Source organism: Labrus bergylta, chromosome 17 (genome assembly GCF_963930695.1).
Source record: "Labrus bergylta chromosome 17, fLabBer1.1, whole genome shotgun sequence".
NCBI classification, from domain to species: Eukaryota; Metazoa; Chordata; class Actinopteri; order Labriformes; family Labridae; genus Labrus; species Labrus bergylta.
This window is the reverse complement of record NC_089211.1, coordinates 18362014-18386325: the sequence shown is the minus strand read 5'-3', so window position 1 is coordinate 18386325 and position 24312 is coordinate 18362014. Positions and strand designations below refer to the sequence as shown.

Here is a 24312-nt window from a genome sequence, read left to right as displayed (position 1 = left end):
AGAGGACAAAATATCAGGCAAAGGACTGTGAGATGTTTGGCTGACAGCCAGGATGCTCTGATGTTCTTCAAAAACAGACAGGCACCCCTTAAAGGGCTCCAAAGTACAAGTTCAATTAGAGGGTTCATGCTTTGAATTCTTTATATTATTATTGATTGTGCATTAATCTAAAGAAAGGATTTAAGATGGTTCAGGTGGCACCATTTGGAAGTAATTAAAAAAAACTCCAGAACTAATGTAAATATATGAATTCTGTATTTAATTGAATGATAGTCTAATCTTTAGAGAAGACTAATTGTGATTGGAGGCCTATTGACAATAACATAAAATAATTAAAGTCCCTGTGATTAGTTTTTAGCTGATTATAATACAGTCTGGGATTAATTCAGATGCCTGAAGCTTTCTGAGCTACAGAAACAAATGAGACCATTAGCAACAACATTGATTATGTCTATTTTGTCATTTTTACTGTGTAAACACAACTACGGGGTGAGACAAATTACATCAGTCTGAAGAAACAGCCTATGTTTACATTTTTTCAGAGCAAATATTCATAGTAAGTGATGTATTTGACTTAAAAAAGAGGTGAGTATTTTTCTTTCAAGAAAACACTATTTACAGGACCAGATTAACAAAAAAAGATGACATCCAGCTTTGTCCACAGGGGGGCGCCAAAATCAACACAAACTAAAGGTTCCTCAGGAACTTTAAAGAATAGCTTAGGCAAAGCAAATTGCAGTAAAGTAGAATGCACAATGTTTTCCTCTGACATGCAGAGGACAGAAAGTATAAAATAGCATGAGAAGAACATACACAATCACTGCACAAATCTTTAATTCATCCTCAACGACAGTTCTTCAGTGAATATACTTTGCTATGACCATTTAACAATACTGCATAATGTCCATTCAGCAACTGATGTAGATTACTCATCCCATAATCCGACCATTTTCTGAAGCGTGTAAAGGACTTCATGAAGTCTATAGTTGGGGGGGGGGGAGTTATCAATGATGAAATAAGCTTTGGTCGTCCAAAAGCTAAAGTAGTCTTAGTCCTGTCTGCTAGTTCTTTTCATGTAAAAACTCAACAACAACGTACTAACCAATGGTTTGAGAAAAATGTAGTAGCCTAAAAGCTTCAAAATTCCCCTCTGAAAAACATTGGAGTGGTAGAATGAAGAAAGATCAGATGGAAAAAGGAAAGTAAACAGAAGCATATTTGAGAGAATGCTTTTCTGTTCAATCCATAGTTGTTACTTGTTAATGAAATGAAGTTTTGGCCAGGGATTTTAGTGTGCAGCTGTGACGTGCATCTTTCTCAGCAAGGATTTGTGACGGCACAGAGCATATTGTAAGACATACCACCTTTATTAAATGCACAGTATCACAAGGAACATTTCCATTAATTGTGGATAAGCTACTCACATGATGCACAAAGCATTGAATTGATTGATAGAACTGGCTGATTAAAGCAGGATTAAATCTGCCAGAATAGCACACACACACACACACACACACACACACACACACACACACACACACACACAAACACACACTCTTGCATACGGAGGTATGTGCACACACACACACACACACACACACACACACACACACACACACACACACACACACACACACACACACACACACACACACACACACACACACACACACACACACACACACGCCATCACACAAACTCACACTCTTGTCTCTGTATTCCCACAGTAAGTAAAATTTGTTATCCGCACAGGAATGAAAACTGTAATCGTTTTTTCTTTCACCACATATGTACAAAAAAATCCTCGACCCGCCCTCCCCTCCAGATAGATTACATTCAAAAAAGGTCCCGACCCTGCTAGATTACATTCAAAATAATATACTATTCATGATGCAAAGTCACAGTTATTCATCTGAAAGAGGATCAAATTAGGCTACAGTCAGTCAGAGGTTGAGTGGCGGCCGAGTTTGCCAAGAGGCGACCTTAGACCTCGTCCCTGTCAGCTCGGAGGGATCCTGATGTTTTGAATCAGATCCAGAGTCTATGATCCTCCTGCGGACAGTCAGCAACTCACACAGCCTCTGTGTAAATCTCCCCATCACAGTGGAGAGGAAAGAGGAGATCTTTTTTCTTCTTTTTTTTTTTTTAAAACATTGTTCAAATGAAGTCCTCTTCAAATCCAAAGTCGCAAAAAAAGGATTGTTTTCTCACTGGTATTATGAACGAGCACAAAGAAATAATACAATGTAGCACAAATTAAATTGTATTTACATATATTATGTATTGCCAGTGGCCCATAACACTTCTTCAATACATGTCACAAAGTTTTTGACATGATATCTGCTTCAAACAGATTATACTATTCAACATAGCCTACTATTGATATAGACACATTTCAGAACTGTACAGAATGGACAGCAATTTATATACAGCAGACATGTAACTATTATACAGAACTAACCGTAAGAAAAAAAAAACCCACAAAGGGACACTTTTAGGACTTGCGCCAGTCATGGCCAGCAAAGCAAAGGTGTGTTTGTTTTTAAGTGCAGGTAAGGTTGAGGCAAACAGCAGCTGCTCAGGTTGTGCATTCAGGGATCAAACGGCAGTTCCTGTTTCTTTAGAAACCTTTGTCCTGTTGATAAATGTTTAGGTGTGTACATTTTGAATGGGTACAAAATGTTTTGAATTTGCTCCGGTAGATTGATTTGTCCAGCAGCCACATTCAAACTGTTAAAGCTGTCAGGTATTCCTTTGGGGCTACCCCTAAAAATGTTTGTTTTTGCCACTTACAGACTCAGTCTGTAGTGTCTACAACAAAGGGAAGTCTCGTTCTGAAATCTCAAGGTGAACCAACTGATTACATGTAGAGGATGTCGGAATTAAATCTGAGCTAGCTTGCTAAAGCTGCAACCTCCAGTGTTGATAAATGAAACCAATGCAGAAGTGTAAAAAAACACGCAGTTCCTTAAGTGCCCACTTGAGGCTGGCTCGATAAGCCATTCGATACCCTTAACCCCCTGAAAAGCTCATTTCTTTATTGGTAAGAACTGTACAGGACATGGCTGAGTTGACTTACAGGCGGGTGCTTTGAAGCGCCTGCCAGGAGACAGAAGGTCCGCCTCCTCTCCAGTTCTTTGCCTGTTGCTAGATTGATCCAAAGTTAGGTTGAGCTAGCATTTCCAACATGGCGACTGCCATTGTATCCGGTTTTAAAACGCCTCTTCAGAAACAAATTGTTGACATCACCGAGACTATGTCCATATTTAAGTGGACTTTAGTGGCTTGCCTGCAATTGCCCCAAAGGATTACATTACAGCCTCTGCAGCTGAAGTTTGACAGCGAGTGGAAGCAATCTACTGGAACTAATCTGAAATGTTTTGAGCCAACTATTTATTTACACTCCTAAACATTAAAAAAGAGCTTAGATTAAAAAAAAAACAAAAAAAAAACAGGAAGTCCCCTTTAAGTTACGCTACAAAGTACACTTAACATAAGTTGTTGTCTTAGCAAAGAGCCTTACTGCTTTATGCATTCATGGAAATAGATGACCGTGAATGAGGAATGGCTGCTGCTGCTTTTGTTTATAAAACACATTTTTGATCACCACACTTTGCTTTAATTTATCTTCCCTTTTTAAACGCTTGGAAACAGATTTATCAGAGCTCATTTCAAATATAAACTACAAGCATTCAGCCTGTACAAATGTGCTTTGCCGAAGCCCGAAATAGAGGAGCTGTTTTTCAGTCACCACCCGGCTAAGTGGGTGAGCCCCCCCCCCCCCCCCCCCCCCCCGCCCCCTGGGACTCTTTAAGGGCTAACAAACTCTCAATTAATCCTTTTACTGTGGTCTCCCCACTGTGCAGAATTAAAAATCAGATCCTCAAAGTTCACTCCTGCATTGTAAATAAATAACAAAGAAAACAAGTAGCAACTTCAATGCATACAAAATAAAAAGTGTTGAAAACAAAGAAAGGCTCAATATATTTGATCATCAGTTCACTGTACACACGATCCCTCTCAGAAATAAGGAGAAAGAAATGGAGTTGATGCACTGTAAGTTTACCTTTGTGTCATTAAGATGTATACAAAACCACATCACCTACAGATATGGGCCACCGAACAACAAAGATGAGTTAAATGGCATTGCTGGTGAATGAAAAAGTAAAAAAAAAAGAAAAAAAAGTGAAGCTGTGCTGATCTTTTTTTTTCTTTCTTGGGATTAGTCACAGCCCAACAAGTCCTCATTCTCTGTGCTTTAGATACATCAAATGAAAAGGGTTGAGAACTTTAAAAACAAAAGTTTAAACACCATTCACATTGAGTTATTAGTTCAAAACCGATACTTAGAAAAAGGAAACAAATTATAGTATGATTTAAAAATGAAATAAACAGCGTAGAATATGTTTGCCCTTGTGTTTTACAACCTCAACATTGATTTCACATTAGGACGTCCTTCAGTGGACTAGAATAGGTTATATATAACAAACACAGGCTTTATGTCATCTATACGGTTTTCACACAGTTTTTTTTCAACATAACTGTATAATGATATATATGTAGATTTAAAAAATGAAAAAAAAAAAAAAAAAAGCTTCTGTAGACAACTTAAAATCCACTGATCAAATCCAACAGCTTGGTATGACAACAAATTTGATATTTATACATTTTACAAATATTAAAATATTCTGAAATATAAAAGAAAAATCTTCTCAATGAATATCTTCCTGCAGATTATTTTGCTCTGTGCTGAAAGAAGTGAAAGCTCTATCTACAAAGATGTGTCGGTACAAAGTCTGTTATGTAGACACATTTTTTTCCCTTTTTTTTTGTTCCCAGCAAATATGAAAACCAGGAGAGTGATTATTTATACCATGAATGTAGACAACATGATTCAGTTAATAATGATGCTGCTTCTCGGGTTTCATTTTTCTTTTTTTTTTTTTATGCCTCCAACATGTACGAGTGTTGATTGTTTGGATAACGTTACATAAATCCTGTATGCATTTTGGTTTCCATTAATGAAACATGCCTCGGTAATGTCTGCAAATCAAAAGAAGAAAATAAAACAAAATATAATCACAGAAAATTTAAGGCTTTTCTCAATGCGATGAGGACGAAGGACGATAGCATTTACAGGAACATTTACAGCCAGGTTCTGTACACACACACACACACACACACACACACGCAGGCACTCACAATCACACAGCTTTTAGTTTCCTCCTCGACCCAGACATCGTCTACACACACTTGCACGCAGAGTACATACAGGAACACAGATGCATCAGCCCAGTATGTCCAGGTAGACTGGCGAGGCCTTTGCGAGGCTCTGCAGCATGCTGTGGATCTCCTTGATGTTGAGCCTCATGTAGGGCTCCCTCTGCCAGCAGCCCAGCATCAGGTCGTACACCTCTTTAGGACAGGTGCGGGGCCGCTGCAGCACCCGGCCCTGTGTGATGCACTCGATCACCTGCAGGAAACAAGGTGACAAGACACTGTTAGACATAATACAATTTAATGTATCAATACTGAATTGGTTCAGACAAACCAACTAAAAACTAAAATGACAATCATTTAGTCTTTTCATTTACTGTAAAGTAATTATAAGCTCATTTGGTTCCCATTCCAGCCTCCCTTCTCTGTCAGTTAATATTCAGATGTCTGCTTTTACAATTATGACATCATTTGTTATGACATGGGATCATTCTGCAAACCTTGCTGCACTTTAAATCAATTCAGAAGCAGGGACTTTTTACTGTTATAATCAAGCTCCCTTCTATTTATACAAAAAATACAAAAAGATTAAAAACAATTCTGACACATAATCAAAAGATATTAGATTATTACTATTATTATTATAGGTATTATAGCTTTTAGGACCTGTCAAACTAAAAGAAAACAGAATACCATAATTCCCATAACGCAGCTAAGATTAATATGTTATTTGTAAAATTCATTTTTATTATCAGTATACAAATGTTTTAACATCTGAGCGTTGCATTAAGAGATCCAGCCATATGATTGCGGCCCTAGTGAGACACTGACCTCATTGTTGGAGAGCTGGTACCAGGGCTGCTTTCCGTAGGTGAAGATCTCCCACAGCACCACCCCAAGACTCCACACATCACTCTCTGTGGTGAACCGCCGGTACATGATGCTCTCTGGAGGCATCCAGCGGATAGGCAGCATCGTGTGACCGCCCACCTGTGGAGAGAGAGAGAAAATAGAGAGAGAGTTTCCATCACAAAACAACCACACAAGGCCTGCTGGAAGAGTTTCAAGCTGCTGAAGTGGACTGGAAATTGGGATGTCAGTTAGTTATTCGACAATATAGTCCAGATTCAAACGTTTCATAAAGTTTTGGAGTCTTGGTCATTTTTTTATTTATTTTTTTAAAGCTTATTTTTGGGCTTGTATGCCTTTATTGATATGACAGTGGGTATAGTGGGAAACAGGGATGAGAGAATGCCATGCGGGGATGGAGACTCAGGCCGCCCACTTCAAGGACGATACAATAGCTGTTCGTTCAAGGGTCGTGCGATGTAACTACTCGGCTATCCGGCGCCCCACCATTTAAATTTCTAACAGAGATTTTTGTTCCCATGATCATTTATTCCATTTGCTTTGTACATTCACATGTTGACGCATATTCTTTGTAATACTGTGAAATCTCCCGACATATACTGAAAATCTCTACAGGATAAATTTGGTGAACCCACTTTCGCTTAACGCTAGCATTCAGTGAGAGCTGTTAAAAAAAATAAAAAAATAGCATTTACAACCAATTTACGAACACACTCTTGACATTCCCATCAACCTATAATCAGTTCTTTGTGCGAGGTCAGTACATTATCATCAGCATGTTAGCTTTGTTCTTGTGAGCTTGTTAGCATGCTGACATTAGCATTGAGCATAAACAAAGCTAGAGCAGCTCACTGTGTGACTCTTGGCCGTATTGTTCATGGTTCTATTGTATTTAATTTCGGACGTGAAGTAAACAAATACTGTTTTTAAGATGTCTAACCAAGGAAACACTGAATTTATGGTTGTTTTTATCTTAAAAAGGTTCAACCAACTAGCTAATAATTAGCTCTCGCAGTCCAGTATAAATTCTGCTTCCAGGATTATTATGTCAAGGCATCACATTTTACAGAGAGATGTTTCTTTAGCCTCTTTTTACCTTCCATTATTAAAATAAATATTGAGGGTAAAATGAAGACACCTGTCAGTAGGCCTATAATAAAACAACAGTTCATCAGCACCCACATTTGCCAAAATTGCTGCATTGTCGACTAAACTACTCTGTCAAGAAAAACTGAACATAACATTCAAGAACATTAACATAAAATAACATTATTAGACTGACTAAATGTAAGCTAACTATGCCTTATAAACTGGCGGCTGAGTGTTTATTTCATGGAGTTAAGGTAGGTCACTCAGGATTTCCAGAAACAGCCAGTTATTGCCTTTTAACCTTTTATCCAATCACAGTCTTCCTGTCTTCTTCCATAAGTTATTTACCGTCTACTAAATACATTTCCCCCCCTCTTCCAGTCAACGCTTTTATCCAATCACCATTACTGTACTTCAGTCCTCACCTCAGCTACATGAACTCACTAACACCATCATTCAATTATTATAAAATGTGCGATATATGAGCCAGCGTCAGGTTTTATACCAAATATGGCATCCTGAAAGGCTCAAACAATGAAACAGAGTACTTTGTCGGACCCTGACAGCACTATATTTCATAAATGATCAGCAACATAAAAAAAACAAAAAAAACAATTAAAGAATGTTGAATCATATGTAAACCGGCTTAGCCACAGCAGCAGACATAACTGTTTAATGTTCACAGTCTTTATAATGTTTATTGATCCATTAGTTACATATAATTATCTTTAAAACTTGCTGATTAACGATACTTCACAAATAAAACTGGTACAATTCTTGCCTTATTCCCTACTAAAACAAATTGTAAGAAAACTTGGACAGTTTTCATGGTTTATCTGATTTATTCTCTCATGATCCACTTTGACTTGCAGCATCACAGCAGATGAAAAAAGCCTTACACTGTCACTGTTCATGTTTTCTCTTTCTATTCGATAACATTTTTGATATGAGGAGATGGTGACAGGCTCTCTTTATATCGATCTTATCTGATGCAGACACATGCATTTCAGAGATACTGTTTATATGTATTTCTGACTGCGCTTCAGACAGCAGAGGGTGCTGTTGAGTTCAAACTGGGATCTGAGACACCAACGATGAGGCAAAAAAAAATACATCTATCCATTTCACAAATGACAGTTTTTTAAAGGGCCTGTATTGCAGGAAAAAAAAATCATTGGGTCAAATCATAAACTGAAACTCCTTACATTCATGAAAGAAAGTATTAACTCCTTGCCAATAGGAGAAGAAAAAAAGTCAATGCATTTTTGCACTGTTGGCCCTTTCTACCATGGAAATAGTTATTTTATGCAGATTATAGAATTAGCATTTAAATGGTATTAAAATAGATAAAATACCCTTGGTTAAAACTGCAATTTCTGCAGCTACACAGTTATTTCAAGCCAGAACCGGAATAAAATTCTAATTACATATTTGAGACTGTGTATGTGGCTACATTTCCATACTTCTGTGTATATCAGACGTGTGTGTGTGTGTGTGTGTGTGTGTGTGTGTGTGTGTGTGTGTGTGTGTGTGTGTGTGTACACCTATGTGTGTAACAAACGGGGGGCAAGACGAGGTGAGCAATAATCAGAAAGACTCGGGACTCACTCTGTAGTAGTCTGTGCTGTAGACGTCTCTGGACATGCCAAAGTCTCCTATCTTGACCAGCAGGTTTTCCCCGACCAGGCAGTTCCTGGTTGCCAAGTCTCTGTGGACAAAGTGCTGGGAGGCCAGGTAGACCATGCCAGCAGCAATCTGTTGGGCAATGTGCAGCATCTGGGACTGAGTGAGCTCCACCAGGATGCTGTGTTGACCGTCTGCCATTAGCACTGCATCAGGACCGTGAGACCTGCACACAGGAACATTTCAACCGAGCTTCAATCGATAGATACCACCGGAACGTTTACAAAATATCATGCATGGAATTGTGTAACAGCTGAATGCACCTGCTGATTGTTTTGTTATACAGTAAATTTCATGGAAATTTAATGAATGAAAGATTTAGAATCAAAACAAATAAGAAAAAGTTTCTGCAGCTGACAATTAAGTCATTTTAATACATTTGAATGCAGAAATGTCAAAGACTCCCCAGACATTGTTCTCAGTTAATTGAGATTTTGATGCTTTTCATTTTAATTACTAACTTGTTTTTTCATTTTTGATATTAAGATAAATGTTTTGGGTTTTGGACTCATTGTCAGATAACATAATACAATTATTTCCCCTGAGAACATTTCAATCTCATAGAATCTCACCCTACATGTGTAAATAATTGAGAAGTCCAAATAATTGTACCTTAGGAACTTGTTTAGGTCCCCATGTTTCATGTATTCAAACACCATGATGAGCGGGTCGCTCTCCACGCAGACTCCGTAGAAAGTGACGATGTGGTCGTGTTGCAGGTTTGTGAGGAGCTCGGCCTCTCTGTAGAAGTCTGCTCGGCCGCTCTCGTTAGCCTCTTTAAGAGTCTGAAGAAAGACAAAAACACAATGCTTAATATAGCCACAGTGAGAGCCATTATTATTATTCTCTTTTACATGAGCGTCCTGGCCAAGACCGGCAGCAGCACTATTTACTGGATTTGAGACGTAGAACACTTAACAATAATGAACATAAATAAAGGACTCACAAAATATAAGAAACATTCATCAAAGTGTGTCATAAATCATCAACAACAAGGGATCAAAAAGGGGCAATATTAGTTAGTTAATACATCTACAGCCAGATATGCCTGCCTCCAGATCATTAGGTAGTCCTTTAAAAACAACAACATTTCTAACCATGTACATGTAGAGGTCAATACTAAATGACAAGGGCGAACAGCTTCCTGGTCTGTACCTTGACCGCCACATGGAGCTTCTCCTGGTCTGGTACCAGGTTGTAGCACTCAGCCAGAAACACTTTCCCGAAGGCTCCTTCTCCCAGCTCCCGCTTCAGCACGATGTTGTGTCTCTTGATGTGCTGGACAACTTTGATACAGAGTAAGATAAAATTAGTATTGAGGCCATCATGTGGGCATCTGGCTTTTTGTTGTTGTTTGCAAAATGTAAGAGGAGTGATTTTAAGATTTTCAGTAAATTATAGTTAAAACTCCTAGAAACGTAGCCATAACTAAAGACATTGTTTATCATCAATCTGCTTGATTTGGAAATTGATGTCTATGAAATGACCTTAATACAAATGGTCGATGATATTTTTCATTTAATTAGCTTTAATTCATCACAAATTAAGATTTCTCAAAAGTTACATGAACTCAACATTGATCCTGCTGAGTTTAGACCTCCATAAATAAACTTTTGTTTCTTAGCATCAGCTGTGCGTTTAATGCTCAGGAGTCACTATCACAAAGCAGGAAAGATGCTGACAATAAATACGGCGTCCAGCGGTGACCCCTGCATGGATTTATCAGAAAAGCTCCAGGTTACATGTCATTTGTCGAGCGAGCCGGTAACTCACACGTGTCGGATTTCAGCATGCTGCCCGAGTTACGGAAGTACTGCGGGTTCTCGATGACAGGAATCTTTGTCATACCGATGATCACCGCGTCTGGACCCATCTCCGAGGACGACGGGGTGTTGTTGCCATTGGAGACGTGATGAAGAGGGCTGGCGGAGTCATCATCATTACTGATGACTGAGGAGGAGCCTAGGGAGCAGCAGAGGAGAGGAGATGAGAGGAGAGAGAAAGGAGGCAGAGAGGAGGGACGACACAGGGAAGAGGCATGAAGGGAACGAAGAATTATGGGAATGGAGGAGAAAGGTAAGAGACAGAAGAACCTGTTAATACAGTCTTTATGTTTACAGACAAAAAAAGGTGTTTGAAATTACTGTAACCATCGTATCAGGGATAGAGTTGAAACTAAAATATGCTTTGAGTCAACAGTAAGACTTTAATTTAACGATTTAAGCGGCCATAACAAATATATGATAGAAGAATTGACCTCTAATAAAACTAAGTTTTTTTTTTTTTTTTAAATAAGCAAAGTCTTCATACTGAAAAATGTGTTTAAACACGTTAAATAAATGTGTTCCAACTTTTTTAATATTGCTTCAAAACCCACAGTAAGGATTGGTATGATATGTTATCAGAAAGCTAGGTCATACAAACTAAGCCACGCTCTCTGCCTGCATGTGTTTGGTTGGTTTGGCTTCCTGGTTTGTCAGCCAATAGGCAGAGTCAGAAAGGACATCAGTTAACTGGATACATGTGAGTTCATAAGGCCTCATCTTATTGAAGTGGCTTCCCCTCCTAAATCTCCCTCTTCTCTCTCTCTCCCAGGCCTCCACCAGCTGCTTTCGTTTTGTTGCATTTCACAACAAACACTTCACTCCTCCATACACTGTGTTCATGACTGATTTATCAAACCTGCATAGTTATGATTGTTTTAAAGGTCGCATATTATGCAAAATACACTCTACCATGGTTTTCTATTATCGACATGTGTCCCTAGCATGTCTACAAAATCCCCAAATTATGAGGAGAGTCCATCCTCTCAGTCTTTTGCCTGCTCCGGTTTTCAGAAAAATCTGTCCTCAAACCGGCCGTTTGGTGACATCACAAAGGGAAGTAACCCCTCCCCCAGCTGGGCGACCCTCCTACAGCTAGATGTTTGTTCTTCCCTCTGAGCCTGCCTTTCAACCGTAAACAATAGAGCATGGTGCAAGAGAGTCCAGGCCACACAAGCTGTTCTTAAGGGGCGTGGTCAGACGCAGCTCATTTGTATTTTAAAGCTATAGCCACAGAAACAGCCTGTTCTGAGCAAGGCTGAAATAGAGGGTTTTAAATGCATGATAAAATACTTTTTATTTTTGACAAGATGTTTCACAGAAATGTGATAGAAATAGGTAGACATCTCTGTTTGTTTAGTAATTTTCTCTTTTTTACTAAATGTAAGATGAGATTGATACTAACACGAGGCTTCAGCCAGAGACAGTTACATAAGCTTACATGAGAGTGGGAATACTTCTTCTCTTCTATCTCTGGTTATGAAATTAAATAAATACTTTTTTCTCCAAAATACTTTTCAGAAAATAATTCACCTTTAATTCCAAACTTGGAGTTTCTTCCGTATTTCAGTATGATCACCATCAGAACGCAGATGGTCAGGACAACACCTATGATCCCCATCACCACGTACACCTGGACGATCAAAAAAACACAAAGGGCAGTGTTTGAAACATGCTACCTTTAAAATATGCTTACCTCCTCAAACTTACTCTCATCTTTTTGAGGATTTTCAAGATTATTCTAGGCCACATTGTAATCATTGTTAAAACTAAACAAGGGGGGAAAGTCCATCTCTAGTTACACTGCTACTGTAGCCATATACAGGGGAGCAGCAAGTCACAAACCAAAACACTGTACATTTAATACAAAGGACTGGTGAGGATCACTTACTGCAACACTGTCATCCATTGGAGGGAGCGGTGAGTCTGAAACAAAAACAAAAATTCTTCTCTTAACATGTAAATAATTCATGTTGAACTGCAGACTAGTAGTTTGGCACAATTTCAACCTACATGTAGTATACTAGAATATTCTTCATTATGCTTCAGCTCCTACAGTTTTGAAGTCAGTCTTGTAGTTTTTATTGCCGCCTGGAGTAGTTTGACCGCAGACATTACTTTAGAGAGTCAGATGCCAATACAATATAATCTAATGTATGATGGTGGTATATGTTAGTATAGCTAGCAGTATAAAGTATAAAGCAGTTTTAATCATCTCCAGCACAAGCAGCTAGAAGCTGAAGTAAGTGATGCTTGCACATTATGGATTGCTAATTTATTTCAGTGACTCATTCTGCGTGATAAGAACTTCTATTTTAAAATGTTTGACTACTATATGCCAAATTACTTTCCATATAATCATATTTATCATGTTCATGACCGTCATGTGCAATATAGCTTTACTTCACCATTTAGTATTCTGGGTGTGACATTGACATAAACAGCATATAAACAGAGCTCCAGTCTGTGTCGGCTGCCAATAATCCCATATCCCACTTATCTTACTCTCTTACTTAACTTATTATACCTCGATTTATTCTTTTTAGGCCCAGTTTATTTAAATCTCACCCTCATCCACTTAATACTTTATAATACACTTCATGTTTTTCTTGTGTTTCACTTATATGTGATGCTCTTTCGGTGACTCCTTTTGGGAGCAACCTGACGTAAGGATCTCCGTTAATTAATAAAGTTATATTTTTATCTTAACTCATCTTATGCTATCGTTTTGTTTAAATAGAAGTTCTGAGGAATCTCTGTAAGTTTAAACACCTACCAGTCGTGTCTGAGCAGAAGCAGGATGCATTCACAGGCCATAGGAGGGGAAAAAAAGATCCAAGGTTTAATATTCTGATAAAAAACTGTTTTTATCGTGCATTTAGGTACAACAATTATTGGTTTAATAAAGCTGAGTCATTACTTACAGTAGTAGAAGTGGTCTTCAGCTACAAAGGAAAAACATGTGCATGTTAGTATTCATAAACAAAATGTATCCTTAGAAAAAAAAAAGGAGACAACGAGAGACAGCATCTTGACACCTGTGTGGCCAATGTCGGGCGGGTCGATGAACTGCGCAGACACCTTCTTCTCGTCGCGGCCGTACTTATTCTTGGCCACCAGCCTGTACACGCCGTTGTGGATGTGGGTAGGGTTGACCAGCTGTAGGCAGCCGTGGTACTCGCCCTCGGTGAAGAGGTGGATCATGGTGTGGATGAAGTCCTGCTCTTGGAGGGCCACATTCTCGTGGTACCACTGCAGGTCGGGCTTGGGGTTCCCGGTCACGGTGAAGGGGATGCACCAGTGGTGGTCCCGCTCGGGCGCCGACAGCTGCTGGATGATGGGGGCAACTGACACGGAGGCGACAGGAGAGGAAGAGTAATAACGGGATGACAGGAAGTCAACACCAAAAAAAAGGCAGCGGGAAAAAGCTACACTCAAGGGGTAAGAGAAAGGGGCGTGTCCTGGGGGTGTGTCCAGACTTCTTGAGCTGTAACCAGTCCAGAATCTACCTGAACCAGTTACTTTAAGGTATCATATAGGTTCAATTTTAAAAAAAAATCTCAAACAAGAACACAAAAAGATACAACATATATGTAAATCTTCTATTCTTGATAATTGATGGACTCAAAAGAAAATGCATCTCCAAAAGCCCCCAACTAAAAAAAAAACAACTTACAACAGCAGAAAATGTTTTATATGGAAATGCCACAAAAGTGATGAGCAGCCTGTTGCGGCACAGCCCAATAAATAAGTGTGAAGAAAAGTCCCAAGAAGCCAATTTTGATCTACAAGTTTAAAATTTCAGGGGGGGCCCAAGCCACCCCAGGCCACCCCCCTGGACTAGCCCCTGGTTAGAGAAGAGAAGCAGTTTGGGGCTGACTGGGAGGACAGACTGATCACAGAACATTTGATCACTGACTTTAGGAAACATGTAATGTGGTTGTAAACAAGCGGAGGAGTGAGGTGAGCCATGAGGAGCTTCACAGGAGGAAGAGTTATGGACAGGAAACATGGAGAGTCAATAAGATTTGCCAAGAGACAGTAATGATAACAAAGTAACAAGCCTCGCGCTTCCACTAGAAGAAAAAATAAAAACAACGTCTAGAAGGCGGCGTTCAAACGACTATCAGAGGAAATAAACTTAGAGATGTAATTAGAAACGTACATTCTATAGTTGTTCAACATTTACAGTTGACAATAAGAGAAAAAGTACGAGTTTCTTACAGAGAATATTGAGCTGCAGCGTAGCCTCGGTCAGACCAACCATGTTCTCAGCGCTGCATACGATCACCCTGCCATTATCATCAGGAGACAGGTCTGACAGAGTGATTCTGCTCTCCATATCCGACGGCTCGATCTGTAAACAACATTATTATTTGCATTATTAGCCTGTGTGTGTGTGTGTGTGTGTGTGTGTGTGTGTGTGTGTGTGTGTGTGCAGTCTGTGAGAAGCTGTTCTTTATGTAACCAGTTAGCTACATGTAACATCCTGCTGCCTGCACAGTTTTATGTTGCTTTAAATTTATGTTTCATCTTTACTCAGAGGAGAAGAATATTGTACTTTTTAATCCACTACATTTGTTTTGTATCAGCTCAGACTCAGAAGAATAAAGCAAAATACAATTGATAATAATACGAGGATGTATTTTTTAGGTTAATTTTGGGGCTTTTTATGCCAGGACAGTGGACAGAGAGGGAAATCAAGGAGAGAGGGGGAATGATATGCAGCAAGGAAGCCACAGGTCGGATTCGAACCCAGGCTGCCCGCTTAGAAGTTTGTAACCTCTGTAGGTGAGGAGAAAGAACTAACCCTCAAGTCACCGGTGCCCCAGAATGTTATTTTTTTAACATTAAATTTAATTGACTATTCAGAGAAAATTAAAGCTAATCAGCAAATATACAGTAAAAAGAGCTTTTTTTATCACTTTTAAATTAAAATAAAGTGCTGGTAATACAGTATATAACATTCTTGGTAATGAATGATGGGTAATTCTTCATACTGCGCATATTGGCTTTATGTATTTAAAGTATATAACTTTATAGTACTTTTTTTTTTTAATTTGAGAATAATCTGAGAATTTCTTCCACTTCTAGCTGTAAGAAATGTTCACCACCAAAAGATAGTTGGAGGTAAAACTCATCATCTCATCTGTCTTCTTCTTTTTGTTATTATCAACAAATCCTTCAAAAGACAGAAAGCCAACAAGGTGTTTGGTTTCTCTCTATTCTCTCAGTCTTTCCTCATGTGCTGTGGGAGATGTGGTTCCAGTTCCTATCGTTGGGTATAAATATTTACACTTTTTTTTTTATAAAGAGGCAGAATGTTATAATGGGAAATTAAACGAGTAAGTAGACATTTTAAATTAGAACAATTTGTTTTTCGGATTTGGCCCTTTTTTATTTTTTATAAATTGATGATAAGGAAAATAAAAAATATCACCCAACATGTCCGTCAGTCATGTTTAGGTCAAGTCTGGAGCTACTCTCCGACACACATACAGGAATACTATCAAGTAAGCCAGAAAAATATACTACTCACAGTTTATTTAAACTTTCACACATTATAACACAAGCACACGTTTTACAGCCAGAGAGCGTTTTTGTGAATTTTGTTGATGTGTTCTGTTTGGATTGAGATTGCTTGATGTCCTTTGTCTTAAATATACACACACGTAAAAATAACCAGTAACTTGAAATGATACATTTCTTTTATTTTTGGTTAAAGTGTATTCTGCATATCCCAATTCATGTACGTCCAATTTCCGTCGGCCAACAATACCAGGAGGAACTTGTAACAATTTGCAATATGTAAGCTAGCAGGCTTTTTTTTTGGCTATTTTTACCCACAATCCTCTGCAAAACTTGTCCACATGGACTGAGCTGCCCTGCGTCTCACTGGCGAGCGGGATTTTATGCCTCCACAGGAAATTTTTGCAAACAAAGTTTAAAATGATCTCTAGGGACCACAACCAATGTTTGAGCAGTTCCGTTTTCATCTCCACACATCCGTTATGTTGTCTGACGCCGTGTTATATCTGCCATGCATGAAATAGAATGATGGGTACTCAAAGGAATTATCTTTTCTAGGTGTTATAGTCCCTTTCAGTCACGCTGGGATCAGTCTCGAGGTGAGGATTACCATGCGTATCTATGAAAATAAATAATATTTGAAATACTCTCTGTAAACCAGCATGTGTCAGAGGTATGCATTTTGCATGTACAGTTTGCACATCCTCAGGATAACTGCAACACACTACAGTAAAAAGAGAAAATATGCAGTTTTGAAGGCTTGGTAGGTCTGGAGTCTACAGCTCTGTCATGACCTTCATCACATTGTAGTTCATAGCTAACTCTGAAACTCAGACGGAGCTAAGAAAATGTAGACTTTTTTCACGCGAAGGCATCCAATTTTTTTTTCAGATAACTTATGGTTCCCTGTATTTAAAAAGTAAGCAGTTATGAAATATCACTAATTCAGAGTTGGGGAACCTGTACCAAAGGTGTAAACCGGACTCTGTGTGGTGGACGGGCTCACCTCGTGCTGTGTAGAGAGCATGTCGAGGTTCCACAGGATCTCGGGAGGAGGCGAGCCTGAGGCGCTGCAAACAGCTTCCACGTTACTCCCCTGCATCAAATTCACGCTCCTCGGGGTGACCTCTACTCTGGGAACCTCTGCGAAACATGAGAAATCAGCCCAAGTGAACATCTGAGCAGAACTTTACATTGATTTTGTTTGTTTCCGGCTCTCTTTCCTGTCTACAGGAAGCGATCGCTCTCCAAATCAATTAATAGCATCAATATCCGATTTCCACGCTGTTGCTTATTATAACATGGTTTCACGTTACCGCAGTCGGGTGGGTTGAGTGCGGCGAAGGCTAGTGTCACTCCTCTGTCGTCCGTGCATCTCAGATCTGGACTGTCGCTTTCCTCCAGGAGCCGCAGTTTGATCCACAAGTTCTCACAAACACAATCCAGAGGGTTCCCGTACAGCAGGAGCCTTAAAAATATTTATAAAAAAAACACACAAACACGTGAGAAACACTTTTTTTTGTTGTCTTTTTAAGCAACAATCTTAAAATGTTTTTAAGCAAAACTTACGGTAAAGATGCGTTAAAGTTTTGAAATGTCCTCCATGAAAGCGTCGATAGGTTATTATCTCTGAGATTTCTAAAAGTAAAAACAGAAAGCATAATTTAGATTTAAAGAAAAACAGCCACTTGTGAATGAAATAACTCACTGAGGGTTTTTTTTTAAAATGCATCTTACACATATTGGAGTCTTGTGTTGTTGAAAAAAGCATCTGACGTTATAGACGACAACCTCGTATTCATCACTGTTCTGTTGGAGGGTGACATGTGGAGTAATCAGTTAATCCACTGCTTTAATAAAAAAAAAGATTCTGTGATTTCATTGAAAGCGTTCGTCATGATACTTACAGGTTTCTGAGGTTGATGTAGTGCCTCAGACTGTTGTCATTGATGTCAAACAGTCTGTTTTGATTTGCAATGTATCTGTGAAGGAAATATGAAAGACAAGTTAGGAAACACATGCGCAACGTTCATTTAATGTGAATTTTGAAGCTGCTGATGGAATTTTGAAGCCGCTGACCTGTTCAGAAACAAGTGTTTGAGACCCATTTTTCTGTGTTCTATTCTCTTTTTTTTTTTAAAGGTTTTTGCACATTCAACTATTTCATGAAGTAGGTGCATAGGACATCAAACTATCACTTTGAACTACTTTTGCAAGGCATCACCAATAATCAGGAAAAAATGACTCGACAAAGGTTTCCAGATCCAGAAACGTTGTGTTTTTCCCCCCCTAATAAATCAGTGATATCTGGCAAGAGTAGTGTGCTGGATTTTTGTCTTTCCCGTGTGTGTGTTCTATTCTAATATATGAATCAACTTAACTCAACACCATGACATGTTAAACACAGTCAGCTCAACTTTAACATCAACTTCTGTCACAACATCTAAAATCCAGACGCTCATGTGAGACATATTGTGTTCTGAATGGTTGCTGATATTATTCATATTAAATGTATTTCTTAAGATATCTCAGAAAATCGTTTCAAATCTACGTGTTTTAAGTGGCATAAAGATGCCACTACATTTAATTCATAACATATCTGATAATGTGCTGAATAAGGTAGGACATATTCAGCACTCAGGATATATTTGAAATGATGAAACTAAAAGAAAACACACAAATCAAAACTTTGAATCTTTTTTTTTTTTTAATCGAGGCTACTACTTCACACAACTTTTCAAGGTATGAGCCGATTTTTTATGAAATCTTTGAAGTTAAAAGAAACATTTTTACTTTATAATTTCAGGTGTATCATTGAAGAGTCAGTTTTCAATAGAAGAAAGATCATCTAAGATCATGTCAGTAAATTGCCGAAGTAAATACATCTCAGGAGAGATCGACTAATCAGATGGAGTTGTTGTCTGCTGTGTTCAATCCATTTAAAATGACTGAAAGATATTTGAAATATTGAGGCTGAGCACCCACATTGGTCTACATGTGGATTGTAGTTTTGGCAACACAAAGCTATGAGTTGAAGCATCTTTAAGGGTTGACAGGGTCAGCACTGCTTCTGGAGTTATTCCCGAGGAACTAAATAGCATAAAGGTTTTCTTTTACATTTCTGGCTACATTTTTTTGGAAGCTAAAATCCTAAAAGTCTTCACTGAAGTTGTCTTTTCTCGTGATATTGTCTTTTCAAAAGGTGATAACTGCTGGATTTAATCGTCAGAACTGCATTATCCCCCCCGAAAAGAAGACTAAAATTGAGGGAAGCCGCTGCAGCGCTTGTATAAATGGCAAGATAATCCTGTTAAGATCCACAAAAACAGTAGAACTACAGTCCTGATGGGTATGTGGCACCCAGCTCCAGCCTGTCTGCCTCGGAAAGCTCACCCACCAGTCTCCTTTCCATGCTCATGTGGGTGCCATGCAGTTGTATATACATTGTGCAGGGTTGTAGCAGGTACACACCGACACACACAAGCCTACACACTGACGCAGATACGTCTGAATACACAACTTTCTCCGGCAGTGTGATTTCATGTGTAATGTGATTTTGTTTTTTTTACATTGTTTGTGTGTGTGTATGTGTGTGTGTGTGTGTGACTCCACACCGACGCCCTGACGATGAAGACGCCGAATTAACACCTTCGAGGCTGCGCACGGCCTCAACATTTTTACTCCATCACCACTACACCTCTGGAGCTGTTTTTGTAAAGGAAACACCGACTAATCCAAATCAGCCTGACGCGCACTCTCCCCACCATTACGCACACACACACGCGCGCACACGCTGTCGTCGTTAGTGGCACATAGACACACAGACACACGCGCGCACATAAACTAGCGTACATGATCTGGCGAAGCCAAAATGAGAAGAAAATTGCACATTTTAGCGTTTGACATTTGGCGCACAACACGGATCTTTGCCAATCTTTAATCCGCACGCGGGAATAAACACAGGCCTGACGTTATAGATAATTCTTTAGGCTACATGTTAGTATCACCTTTATTATTAGAATAATCGCAGCCCTTGGGTATTATTGTGACATAAGATCTTCTTGCATAGCATCCTAATAAGTTCTTACGCTGTCATTTTTTTCATACACTTACATCTCCGTGATGTTTTCCATGTCATCTAACGTGAGCACGGGGAAATCCTCGAGCCCCGGCACGGAATCAATACAAACAATCCTTGAGATGCTGCAAGTGCATGATGCGGGGCAAGCGTCGCTAAATCTCCACATCAGCCCCGTGAAAAAAACCAAAAACAATCCGAGACGAGCCATGCCATATTCCCCCGCGCTGGAGTCCATCGCAGGTCCACTGAAATCCCACCAAAACAGAATCTCAATGCTCAAATTGGATTATTGGTCAGATTTCCTCCCCTCTCTGAATGTAAATCTGGCCAAGTTAATCCGCAGAAGGAGGGGGGGAAAAAAGACGGCGAGGAATGCGCAGAGCCCACGGTTTTAATATCAAGATGCCATGGACTGGCCTTCCCGTCTCCGCAGAGCTGCTATCACACTACTGCATATCGATGTCGTGAAGCAAAGGTGTCAAGTGCTCCGTCCTGCTGCTGCTGCTGCTGCTGCTGCTGCTGCTGATGTCTCCCTCCTCTTCCTCGGCCACAAACGCCCCTGCCTTGTAAAAACAAATACGGGCTTCTTCCAGATGTTTAAAGATGAAAAGCAAAAGGGCCCACCACCACGAGCGGGTTTTCTCTCCTCAGTGTGGCGATGGGGAGGAAAATAAGAGAGAGCGCACAGTGGAGTAAAGGATGCGTGGTGATGCTGCTGCGTGTGTAGGGAGGAAGGCTACCTGCATGCGTCTATCGATTAACGCCGAGGACGAGCGCATGTCCCCCTCACACAGCCAGCACTTGGATCAGGTTTATGGGCGACTTACACTGCGAGATATACCCACGACAAATTGTATTTAAAGGACAGTATGAAGAATCATGCATGAAAATCCTAAAACAATGCTGCAGGCTTGTCAGGCTTCACGATCTGGAAGTTTGAGTCAAATTATGTTTGCGAATAGAAAAAACAACAACAACTATGCATTTCAAACTCTTGTGTTGCATGCATTGGGTGAGAGCATTTCGCGTTTTTTTCTTTTCTTTTCTCCTCCATCCACACCAGCACTGTTGTTGTACGGCTGGCCATTAGGCCTATAGTGTGACGTACGGTTGACGCACAAGACGGGGTGCATCTATGAAAAATAATTACCTATACTATGTCTGCGAGCTTCAAATGGGTGGCAGTCCAATCACTGATCAGTGGAGGCTATAGGAGCAAAAGCCGCGAGGAAAAAAAAAAGGACAATTTTCAACATTTTTAAATGATTCTTCCTTTAGGAAAACATTATATTGTGAAATAACTGTTTCTACACTAACTTCTGCACACACGCACGCACGCACACACACACACACACACACACACACACACACAAATTACAAACAAACACTGGAATCACTTGTAAAGTTTTTGTAAGCACAGAAGGGAAATACAATGGAAAATAGGTTTAAGTATTTGAAGTCTGACCTGCACTTTCAATTAACATAATTGGGAATCTAATACACATTGTTTCCCCCCCCCTCTATGCTTCATAATAAGACAATAGGGTAATGTCATATTGCATTTTTCAGTCCTTATACACTGAACAATAAGGTGCTAATTCCCTCAAAAGGGTCAAATAAATCCTGTTTACCAGCAGATTCCTAAATTTCAGCCATAACGAGAAGGCACACTCGGCTAGGACACATGATCTATGACACAGCCTGGATGGTTAGTGTCGCTATGGTGACTTGCTTTTTACAAATAGCGCTGACAATGTCAAGTGTCGCTATGGTTGCAGATGAAAATAGGAACGCAGTCTTCCCTTTTTTTAAATTTTTTTATGAGAAACATCAAGAACTGAATTATATCTGTCTCCATGGTAACCACAAATAAATCCTGTTTACCAGCAGATTCCTAAATTTCAGCCATAATGAGAAGGCACACTCGGCTAGGACACATGATCTATGACACAGCCTAGATGGTTAGTGTCGCTATGGTGACTTGCTTTTTACAAATAGCGCTGACAATGTCAAGTGTCGCTATGGTTGCAGATGAAAATATGAACGCAGTCTTCCCTTTTTTTTTCTTTTTCTTTTTTTATGAGAAACATCAAGAACTGAATTATATCTGTCTCCATGGTAACCACAGAGTATAGCAGAGGGAAGAGAGCTCTTTATTTTGATCCTCGACTATATCTGAAGGAGCATGACAACACTACGAGAAAACGGGGGGTGTTTAAAATAGATGGTGTGTGGACATAATCCTGGATCCTGATTTATGACAAATGGGCGTTAAGGAAGTGGTTAGTTTTTTATTTTAGCATAAAAGTTAGTTGCCCTATATGAAGAAAATGTACAGCAGTTATAGGTATTTAAAGTCAATTATCATATATAACAAAGGTCATAAGATATTCATGAATTTTGCTATTTATTTCACAACATTCAGAAATTAATTGAGAATTGCAAGCTGAATTTAAGACAAATAGTCGTCAGTTTCAGATTTGATAATCTTGTTGCATTTGTTGTTGCTTGAAGCCGACATGGTGTTCTTTCAGTTTGGAAGAGGACTTTGAATTTTGCAAATTGCACCAACAAAAAAAAAGTAAGATACGCTTTGGCTGAGCTATTAAGGAACTTTAAGGCATGTCTGACTTTGAGCTCATCCTCTTTTACACTTAAACTTACATTTCTGCATCATCCAACTGTGTCACTCCAACACCTCTGCTCCCTCCTCCTCCTCCTCCTCCTCCTCCTCCTCCTGAACCAGCTGGTGGCAGACTTGTCTTGAACCTTGCGAGCAGTGATGCAACTGAGGCTCAGCCTGATGATTTACATGCTCTACTATCTGCTGTCTCTTCGCCTATGGATTAAGTGTGCACATTAAACTAATTTTACCTGAGTGAATGCACCCGATAGTTATTTTTAAGGGAGACAATAAATCGGGTGTGTTTATTTCATACCAAATTGAGAGATTGTGCAGTGTTATACGTTGTTAGATGTAACTGATCAGTTACTTATTTATGTTAGTTTATTGCCTACATTTTCAGTCACCACATTAGTAAAAATGTTTTTAATCACCGACTTTCAGACTCACTGTCTCCCATGTGCATCATAAAGACAAGTATATAGATCAATTTCAACTTACTTTTGCTGAGTGCATGCTCGTTTGGTGATGAATCCAACCCTCCATTTCCTTCTTCATCTCCTTTTCTGTGAAGATAGAAACTTTACTTAAGTAAAAACACTAAAACCACATTTAAAGTTGTATTAAAATACTCCACTAATACTAGAAGGCATTCAAAATCAATCTGAACAATTGTATTAAAAGCAAAATGTACAGAAAGTATTAAAAGTTAAAGTTTTCATTTTGCAGAAATTCTGCAAATTGTTATAAACAGCTATAATGTTTGTGGATAAATATATCTGCTGAATATATGATAGGGTAAAATTCCTCCTTGCATCCTTAGCATCACGATGTTGCAGATGGACCAAGAACAACAGAGATCATGGGTGTGGAGCTGCAACTCAGGGTTACTTTTGCTGCCAATTGCTTTATCAGATTATTAAGTGTCATGACTAAACTACAAGGTTTTAGAACCAACAAGTCTTGTATGCTCATCATGGAGGCGTGATATTATATAGATCAAAAATAAATAGGCTAGAATACACATTGATAGATTTGGGCAAAAAATCGAGCTGAGTTGCCTGAGACAATGCCTGAGCTGCATATATCAAACTGTATTTTACACCTGTATATTTGCACACTTGACTGCTTTTTTATAATAATTCTTTATTTATCTAGCATACTATGCACTGGCAGAGCTAGTATTTTGTACTGTTATCTATGAGTAACAGCTACTTATGCACATGGACCATCCATACCACTTTTTTTTTATCCTGGCTATGTATTGTGGGCTCATGTTTTTTGTATGGGTGGGATGTGCATGTATAAATGTGTTGTGTTGTGTGTTTGTATGTATGGTGGCTGCTGGAACACCTAAATTTCCCTGCTGGGATGAATAAAGTATATCTTATCTTATC

At 39.2% G+C, this 24312-nt stretch overlaps 1 protein-coding gene across 1 annotated transcript; it reads right to left on the bottom strand.

The window, feature by feature from the left end:
* Window positions 1-1588: 1588 nt before the first annotated feature.
* ntrk2b (neurotrophic tyrosine kinase, receptor, type 2b) lies at window positions 1589-24299 on the bottom strand. The gene is made up of 16 exons (XM_065965634.1): window positions 20325-24299; window positions 18119-18193; window positions 17949-18020; window positions 17781-17849; window positions 17528-17679; window positions 17218-17354; window positions 14907-15039; window positions 13719-14029; window positions 12574-12633; window positions 12216-12315; window positions 10633-10821; window positions 10015-10145; window positions 9472-9644; window positions 8785-9025; window positions 6049-6207; window positions 1589-5473 (listed from the first exon to the last, which is right to left on the bottom strand). The coding sequence occupies exons 1-16, from the start codon at window positions 20525-20527 to the stop codon at window positions 5288-5290; spliced, it is 2391 nt and encodes a 796-aa protein (XP_065821706.1). The 5' UTR covers window positions 20528-24299; the 3' UTR covers window positions 1589-5287.
* Window positions 24300-24312: the final 13 nt, after the last annotated feature.

Bases quoted from the DNA above. Each gene is read 5' to 3' on its own strand.
- ntrk2b (XM_065965634.1), bottom strand. From the start codon at position 20,527: ATGGACTCCAGCGCGGGGGAATATGGCATGGCTCGTCTCGGATTGTTT. The intron at 10,822-12,215 runs GTGAATTATTTT...GCTGCTCCCTAG, and splicing joins CTCCAAGTTTGGAATTAAAG to GCTCCTCCTCAGTCATCAGT. The intron at 9,645-10,014 runs GTACAGACCAGG...GTCTTTCTTCAG, and splicing joins AGCTCCATGTGGCGGTCAAG to ACTCTTAAAGAGGCTAACGA.